Source organism: Vanellus vanellus, assembly GCF_965231255.1.
Source record: "Vanellus vanellus genome assembly, contig: HAP1_SCAFFOLD_35, whole genome shotgun sequence".
Classification (NCBI taxonomy): Eukaryota; Metazoa; Chordata; class Aves; order Charadriiformes; family Charadriidae; genus Vanellus; species Vanellus vanellus.
Window position 1 is genome coordinate 1,789,371 of NW_028128889.1, and position 8,907 is coordinate 1,798,277.

General features: G+C 51.3%; 1 protein-coding gene across 1 annotated transcript; it reads left to right on the forward strand.

The window, feature by feature from the left end:
• Positions 1–1,015: 1,015 nt before the first annotated feature.
• LOC309683945 (olfactory receptor 14J1-like) lies at positions 1,016–1,954 on the forward strand (the record flags this gene model as incomplete). The annotated part of the gene is made up of 1 exon (XM_082499917.1): positions 1,016–1,954. One exon carries the CDS (start codon positions 1,016–1,018, stop codon positions 1,952–1,954), a length of 939 nt encoding a protein of 312 aa, XP_082356043.1.
• Positions 1,955–8,907: the final 6,953 nt, after the last annotated feature.

Here is an 8,907-nt window from a genome sequence, read left to right on the forward strand (position 1 = left end):
GAAGCTGTCATGTCCTTTTCACAATCCCCGCTGTTGTGGAGCAAGGATGACTCCTTGGGAGCCCACAAGCAGCTCCCAAGCCCACAACTGGGCCAGCATAAACCAGAGCGCCAACACAGGAGATTCAAAAATTCCCTAGAAAAAAGGAGAGAGGCGATGTGTGTTTTCGGGGGTAGAGGTTTTGAAGGGCAGGGAATGGGAAGAGATTTGCTCAGAGCTGCCCTGAGTTGTGAGTGTGCTTTCTCAGTGTCGTGGTTTAGGCCAAATCCACCACTGGGGACCCGAGGGACCCCAGACGGGACCGACAGATGCTCCCCTCTACCCCTCTACAAAGAGAGAGGCAGAGGAGGAAAAAGAGACTTATGAGTTTAGAAGAAACTAAACTACTTTAATGAAATATTAATAATAAAATAAAAAGAAATAATGAAAAAATATATACAAAACCGTATCAAGCTCCCGAGATGACAATCACGTCACCGGCTGGCACTGGGGCAGTCCCAGGCTGGACTCAGTGGCGGACGGGAACTGGATTCCGGATCTGGAGTCAGGATTGGGATCACAGTCAGACAGAGTCCTCCTCAGATGTCGGCCATTGAAGGAAGAGCCCGTGACCCTTTGGTCCCTCAGCTTTTATACTGAGCATGAGGCAGATGGGATGGAATACCCTGTTGGTCAGTTTTGGGTCACCTGTCCTGTCCGCTCCTCCCTGCAGGTGGGACCCCACTATGCTTTTCCGCTTCCGACCCTCCAACGTGGCAAATAACAAAGTTGGTTGGCCTTGGCTGTTATGACAATAAGTGTAAGCAGGAGCCTCTCTGCATACCATGCCTGGGCATCAGCTATAAACAATTGGCCTTATCACTCTGAGAGAGTGAACACTGTCTGCACAATATGCAGCCAATTTCAGTTGTTAGAAGAGGCCCAGCCAAGAAGCGAAGCCACTGAACAAAATTGGTTCTGCTTTACCTCGAACCAGGACACTCAGTCAGCAGTACCTCGTGAATCAAGGGATCAGATGTCCAACGGCAGCTCCATCACTGAGTTCCTCCTGCTGGCATTCGCAGACACACGGGACCTGCAGCTCTTGCACTTCTGGCTCTTCCTGGGCATCTACCTGGCTGCCCTCCTGGGCAACGGCCTCATCATCACTGCCATCGCCTACGACCACCGCCTCCACACCCCCATGTACTTCTTCCTCCTCAACCTCTCCCTCCTTGACCTGGGCTCCATCTCCACCACTGTCCCCAAAGCCATGGCCAATTCCCTTTGGGACACCTGGGCCATCTCCTATGGGGGATGTGCTGCACAGGTCTTCTTTTTTCTATTTTTAATCTCATCAGAATATTATCTCCTGACCGTCATGGCATATGACCGCTACGTGGCCATCTGCAAACCCCTGCACTATGGGACTCTCCTGGGCAGCAGAGCTTGTGTCCACATGGCAGCAGCTGCCTGGGGCAGTGGGTTTCTCTCTGCTCTGCTGCACACTGCACATACATTTTCAATACCACTCTGCCGAGGTAATGCCGTGGACCAGTTCTTCTGTGAAGTCCCCCAGATCCTTCGACTCTCCTGCTCAGACTCAGACTACCTCAGGGAACTTAGGCTTCTTGTGTTTAGTACCTCTTTTACTTTTGTGTGTTTTGTTTTCATTGTGCTCTCCTATGTGCAGATCTTCAGGGCTGTGCTGAGGATGCCCTCGGAGCAGGGACGGCACAAAGCCTTCTCCACGTGCCTCCCTCACTTGGCCGTGGTCTCCTTGTTGATCAGCACTGGAATGGTTGCTTACCTGAAGCCCCCCTCCATCTCCTCCTCAACCCTGGATTTAGTGGTGTCATTTCTGTACTCAGTGGTGCCTCCAGCAGTGAATCCCCTCATCTACAGCATGAGGAACAAAGAGATCAAGTATGCCCTGAGGAAACTATTGCAATATACTCTATTTCAGCATCAATGAGATAACTGTCTGTCTCCTGTGACTCCCAGCATATTCACAGAATACAGCAGGATGATCTCTTGTTCATTAGCTTCTCTTTTACTTTCTTTCTTTCTTTCTTTCTTTCTTTCTTTCTTTCTTTCTTTCTCTTTTTCTTTTTCTTTCTCTCTTTTCTTTATGTTGTTCTTTTTCTTTCTTTTTCTTCTTTCCCTTTTTTCTTTTCTTTTTCTTTCTTCTTTTCTTTCTTTCCTTTTATTGCTTCCATCCTTCCTCTGTTTTGCTCTTTTTCTCTTTATTCATTTCTCTTTCTTTCTCTCTTTTGTTCCTTCATTTCCTTGTTCATTCACTCATTCCCTTATTCATTCATTGCTTCTTTCTTTCCTTCCTTTCTTCTTTTTTCTCACTTTTTCTCTCTCTCTCTCTTTCTTCTCTCTATCTCTCTTTCTGTCTTTGTTAGACCTTTGGTAATATTATTCCTAATCTCACTTCTTAAGCATTTAGGTGTATTTTCTTTCCCAGTGACCTGGTGTACATGAGAAGCCAGATTCCCTCTGTAATTGAAACAAAACAGAGGTGGCAGCAGAAAATCAAGTTTTAAAACCCCTGTTTCTGAAAACTTTCCTGGACCTGAGGGTGAATCTCCTCTGACTCTGCAGTCCCAGCATGGGCTGTTAGACAGCAGAAGGACACTATAGAGGGATTCACGATATCCTGTTGTACTGGCTTTTGATGGGATAGAGTTAAACTTTTTCATAACAGCTAGTACGGAGCTATGTTTTGGATTTGTGGTGAAAACAGTGCTGATAATATGGGGACGGTTTAGCTATTGCTGAGCAGGGTAACACAGCGTCAAGGCTTTATCTGCTCCTCTTAGTTCCCTGAGAGCAAGTAGGCTGGGGGTGCACAAGAAGTTGGGAGGGGACACAGCTGGACAGCTGACCCCAACTGACTGGAGGGATATCCCATACCATATGACGTCGTGATCAGCAATAAAACCCGGGGAAAGAAGAAGGAAGTGTGGAACATTTGCATTTATGGCATTTGTCTTCCCAAGTAACCATTACGCTTTCCTGGAGATGGCTGAACACCTGTCTGATGTTTGGAAGTACTGAAGGAGTTCTTGATTTTGCTTTGCTTACCCACACAGCTTTTGCTTTTCCTATTAAACTGCCTTTCTCTCCACCCTTGATTTTTCTCAGGTTTGTCCTTCCAATTCTCTCCCCCATCCCACCCAGGGGAGAGGGAGCCAGGGGCTGTGTGGTTCTTCGCTGCCTACTGGGGTTAAACCATGTCACCTCTTTGAACCACCACACGCCAGATTTAGTGCAGCACTCAAACGCAGAGGCACTGGAAATACCCCACGGTCCTACCAAGCCCCTTCCTTGGCCATAGGCCCATCAGGAAGTGGAAGCTGGAAAGGGGCTCATCGGCAGTGATCCCTGTCCGTCTGAGTCTGCTTCCCACCCTGACCATCACAGCAAGTGCAGGGGCACCCCGTAGCCCCAGGGCACCACAGTCCTCGCCCGCTAAAGAGCAGCTCTTTAGCTCAGGGCCCTGTGGGGAGCATGGGCAGGGGTGCAGAAACAGCCGGCCAAGCCAGCACGGACACACTCACATGGGAAAAGGCTCTCTGTGATCGGGGGTGTCCCAGGAGAGGAGCAGGACACCATGTGTGTGAAGGGGATGAAGACAAAGAGCAACCCATTCCCATGTGTCCAACTGGGGCAGGCTGCAGTGCCGCTGGCAGAGCAGGAGCTGCAAGAGGAGCCCCAGGGCAAGGACCCTCCTGCTGTCCTGGGGAGCGGGGCTGGCACAGGGGGGCTGCAGGCTGCTGGTGAAGGGCACCTCCTGGGCCTGACAGCAGGAGAGGCACTGTCACAGACCTCTCTCTCATCCTTCCACGTCCAGCCTGCAGCCCTGGGGCTGATGGGGAAGCTGAGAGCCCTCTCTGCCCCCCAGCACCTGCTGTGCCCTTCCGTGGGGCTGTGGGCTGAGTGCCCAGCGCTCTGCAGCATCTTGCGGCAGGCACTGCTGTAGGGTCAGCCCAGACTGGGCTGCTCTGCTGGGCTGGGAAGATGGCAGGGGAGGTGGGGAGAGCAGGGGAGGGCTTGGGCTGAGCTGGAAAGTGCCTGGGAGAGGAAAATGCCAGTGTAGAGCTCAGCTGTGTGTGAAGAGTGGGTGCACACCACAGTGTTCTCACACAACCAGGCCTTCTGGCAGAGACATGAAGGACGAGGAGAGCAGGACCTGGTCTGTGCCATGGTCCCTGGACACACCAGGGAAGCTGCCCCAAGATTATCGTGACCAACCAACCCCTCATGGCTGCCACTGCCAGCAATAGCCACTCACCTCAGCTCAGAAAGGTTTTCTTTCCCTCCACTGAGGGACACTGAGTGACTACATCAGAAGTTTATTCCTGCATTACAGATATCGGAATACATATTGCGTCTGTGTGATGAGACAAACTTGAGTGAACACAAGTGCCATCAGCCCCTCCTGGGAGTGTCCTCTTGTGGGAAACTGAGTTTCTTGAGATCACTTCAGTGTGTGAGTAACAACCCCTGGTAACCACCACTGGGATGTGTGTCCTTGCATGTAGGTCATACGGACATAGAGCTATAAGATCACCAAATGCTTCAGGTTAAAAGGACCTTTAAAGGTCATCCCATCCTATCCCCTTTCCACCAGCAGGGACAGCTTCCACTAGATCAGGCTGCCAAAAGCAATTTCCAGCATGAGTCTGAACACTTCCAATGATGGGGCATCCACAGCCTCTCTTGGCAACCTATTCCCCTGTCTTACCACCATCATAATAAAATATTTCTTCCTCATGTCCTATGTTATCCCTCCTTCTTTCTGTTTAAACCCCTCGCCCCTTGCCCTGTCACTCTCGGCCCTGGTAAAACATCTGTCTTTCTATAAGCCCCCTTCATATCCTGAAAGGCCACAAGAAATTGTCCCTGGAGCCTTCCCTTCTCCGGGATGAACAACCCACACTCTCTCCAGCCTTTCTTCATGGAAGACGTGTTCTCGGCCTTGCATCATTTTTGTGGACTGTGCTAACACATCTACATCTTTCTTGTGCTGGGGACACCAGAGCTGGACACAGTACTCCGGGTGGGGTCTTACAAGAGCAGAGTGCATGGGGAGAATCACCTCCCTCGACCTACTGGCCACGCTTCTTTTGATGCAGCCCAGGATACGGTTGGCTTTACGGGTTGCAAGTTCATATTGGAATGTCATGTTCAAGTTTTCCCTCACCAGTATCCCCAGGTCCTTCTCCGCAGGGCTGCTCTATATCCCCCAGCCTCTCTTGATGTTGGGGATTGTCCTGACCTAGGTGCAGGGCCTTGCCCTTGGCCTGGCTGAACTTCATGAGGCTCACACGGGCCCACTCCTGCGGTCGCTCAAAGTCCCTCTGGATGGCATCCCTTCCCTCTAGCGTTATCAACTGCACCACTCATCTTGCTGTCATCTGACCACCTGCTGAGGGTGCACTCAATCCCACGCTGTGTCGTTGATGAAAATATTCAATATGAAAATATGAAAATATTCAATAGTCCCCTTGAGGGACACCACTTGTTACTGGTTTCCACTTTGCACATTGAGCCACTGACTGTATTGGACACCACCATCCAGCACACTCCTTATCTATCTACCAGTCCATCCATCAGATCCATTTCTCTCCAATTTACTGTCAAGAATGTTGTGGGGCACCATGTCTAAGGCCGTACAGAAGTCCATGTAGATGACATCTGTTGCTCTTTCCCACGGAGGCAGTCACTCCATTCTAGAAGGCCACTAGATTACTCAGGCACGATTTGCCCTTGGTGAAGCTTTGGGGGCTGTTTCTAGTCAACTCCCTGTCTTCCGCAGGTTACAACGTATTTTCCAGGAGGATCTGTTCCCTGATTTTACCAAGTACGGAGGTGAGGCTGACTGGTCAGCAGTTCCCAGGTTCCTCATTTTTATCCTTTCTAAAAATCGGCCTGATGCTTCCAGTTTTCCAGTCACTGGGGTCTCCAGCTGACTCCATGACGTTTGAAATATGGTGGAAAGTGGCTTGAAAACTGAATCAGTCAACGCCCTCAGCACTCTAAGATTTATCTGGTTGGGTCCCATGGACTTATGTACATTCAGGTTCCTTAGGTGACCTCAGACCTGATCTTCTGCTATGATTTGAGGGACTTCATTCTCCCAGTCCCTGCCTTGAAGTTCAGGGACTTGGTAGACAGGGGAGGAGTGACTGCCAGGGAAAATGGAAGCAAAGAAATGGTTGAGTACTTCTGCCTTCTCCTTGTCAGCTGTTACTAGATTTCCTGTCTCATTTATTAGGGCAGGTACATTGACTTTAAACTTCCTTTTCTGGAAAACATACCCGTAAAAGCCATTCCTATTTTTATTTGCATCTGTTGCCAGTCTGAATAGTCTCTTGCCCCACTTGGCCAGTTGAGTCCCAACAGCCCCCCAAAAGATCCACCTACTCAAATCTCACTCCATGATCACTGAAGCCCAAACCTTGAGTGTGACACCAGCAGCCACAAAGCCAGGCATTCACCTGTTGGGTTTGTCTCCCCCTTCTGAACCCCCTTCCTCTGACTGGGAGGAGAGAGGAGAACACCACCTGTGCCCCTGATCCTTTTAGCATTGCTCCGTGGGACATATAGTGTCTTCTGGTGGTTCTCAGTTTCCTTGTGACAATAGGAAATTCCTATGTGTCTCTCTCCAGAGAAACTGTCTGGAAGGCAAATGGTTGCTTCGGTGCTTCTCCATAAGGAATCTCCAATTACTAATACTTTATGTGCTTTCTGGTGGCACTGGTTCTAATGCGGGTGGGTGGGTGGATCAGCTTTGCACGGTCGGCTTTTCCTGAATCCTGCCCATTACTCACATGCTCTTCATTCTCCATCCCCAGAGCATCACATCTGCTACACAGGGGCACTTCAGGGAAGAGGGAGGGTTCCTCCTGCCCTGACCAGAGACAAGGGACCAATCTCCTTCCTCTCAGGACTTACTTGTGTCAGTCAGCCTGAGGTGGAATTCAGGCTTACCCTCCCCTTGGGCAGCATTAAGGCAGGGCTGGTGCTCAGCGTGGCACAGCGCACAGGACCGTGCATCCATCTCTCCATCACGTTCCCGGATACTGCACTGCCTGTTGAGCTCCTCTGGTAACACACCTACTGGTTTGAGGAGTTCTTCCAGCTGGGCACACTTGCAGCTATGATGGCCATTGCTTACTAGGGGGACTTCCAGGTGCTGGAGCTCCATGCAACCTGAGGTCTGGACAGCTATTTCAGTCCTTGGGAGTTCTGTTTGGGTGGACGTGACAGCATAGGAAGGCTTTAGAGCTTCTGCTTGCATTTCAGCCTCCACATTGCACTTGACTGCACACAGGATGCAGTCTCTTTGAAGTTCTCAGGAAAAATGGCTCTTTTACATCTAAAAGGGAAAATGCTTTGAAAGATGTTGTCCTTCTAATTCTAAATTCCTGGGACCTCAAGCTTCTGGGTGGGCTTGCACAGCCACCAGCGTGCTGGGGTTACCATCAGGGCTGCAGCCTACGCCTGCCCGGGGAGCAGAGGAGGCAGCAGCCCGACAATGGGCAGAGTGCGCTGCCCTTCTTGTGCAAAGTGCCGGGCAAAGGGTAGCACTGCTCCCAGCTGACACCACTCCCTGTTTGCACGCCCTCGTTGTGCTGCTCCTCAGGGAACAGTTATATGTGGCGTCCTGTGGTTTGAACTGGCCGCGGGGGCCAATGCACCGCACAACTCTCGGCTGACCCCTCTTGCCAGACCTGTTGCCTGCCGGCTGGTCCCTCCACACACACAGCCCACAGGTGCCAGGGACCCAGAGACACCCTCAGGCACCTCCGGGCACCTCACAAGCCTTGACGTCCTCTCAGCATGCCGCAACAAGTGCTGCTCCACTGCTGCCACTGCCGCCACTGCCCAACGTTTAAACTCTGGCAGGAGCCATTACTTTCAGGTTGGTGTGGCTATTTAATTCCCAAAGTGCTGCAAATGAAAGTGTCACTGACGGTGAAATAAGTTTCAGTAGCTCCAAAGTGGATGGAGATGGTTTTTTTTAATAAAACTTTCATTCTGGCTGGGAGCACAAGTGCCGTGGTTTAACCCCAGACAGCAGCGAAGCACCACACAGCCACGCGCTCACTCCTCCCAGCTGGATGGGGGAGAGAATCACAAGAGCAAAAGTCAGGAAATTCGTGAGTTGAGACGGGAACAGGTGCATAAGTAAAGCAAAAGCCGCGCACGCAGGCAAAGCAAATCAAGGAATTCCCTCACGACTTCCCACGGGCAGGCAGATGTTCAGCCATCTCCAGAAAAGCAGGGCTCCATCACACGGAACGGTTACTCGGGAAGACGAAACGCCGTAACTCCAGAAGTCCCCCTTTCCTTCTTCTTCCCCCAGTTTATATGCTGAGCACGACGTCATGCGGTGTGGAACATCCCGTTGGTCAGTGGGGGGCAGCTCTCCCGGCTGTGTCTCCTCCCAACCCTTTGTGCATTCCAGCCTACGCGCTGGCGGGGTGGTGTGAGGAGCACAAAAGGCTTCGACTGCGGAGCAACAACCACAAACCTGAGGGTGTTATCAACCACTCGGCAGGAAAACAAATAGTCCCACCGCCTCCCAGCAGCCACAGGGCCATTGGCCCCGGAAGACTCTCTCTCTTCTGGTCATGTGCTCTGTTGTGATTAGCTGGCAGGACCGGCCGCTCCCTCCAGTTCACCCGGAAATACATCAGACCCGGAAGGCCCTTCCCCTACATGCACAGGGGCCGCCATTTTGGTTTGACCACCATTTTAGGTCAGGGTGCCGCCATTCATGTCAGTGAGCGGCCGTTTTGTTAAACATCATTCTGCCCTGGGATTGGCTAATGGCCATCTTGTGACATCGCAACACCCGCGTGTTCTCAGGCAGCCCCTGTGTTTGGCTGCCTGCCTCCTTTGGCCTAG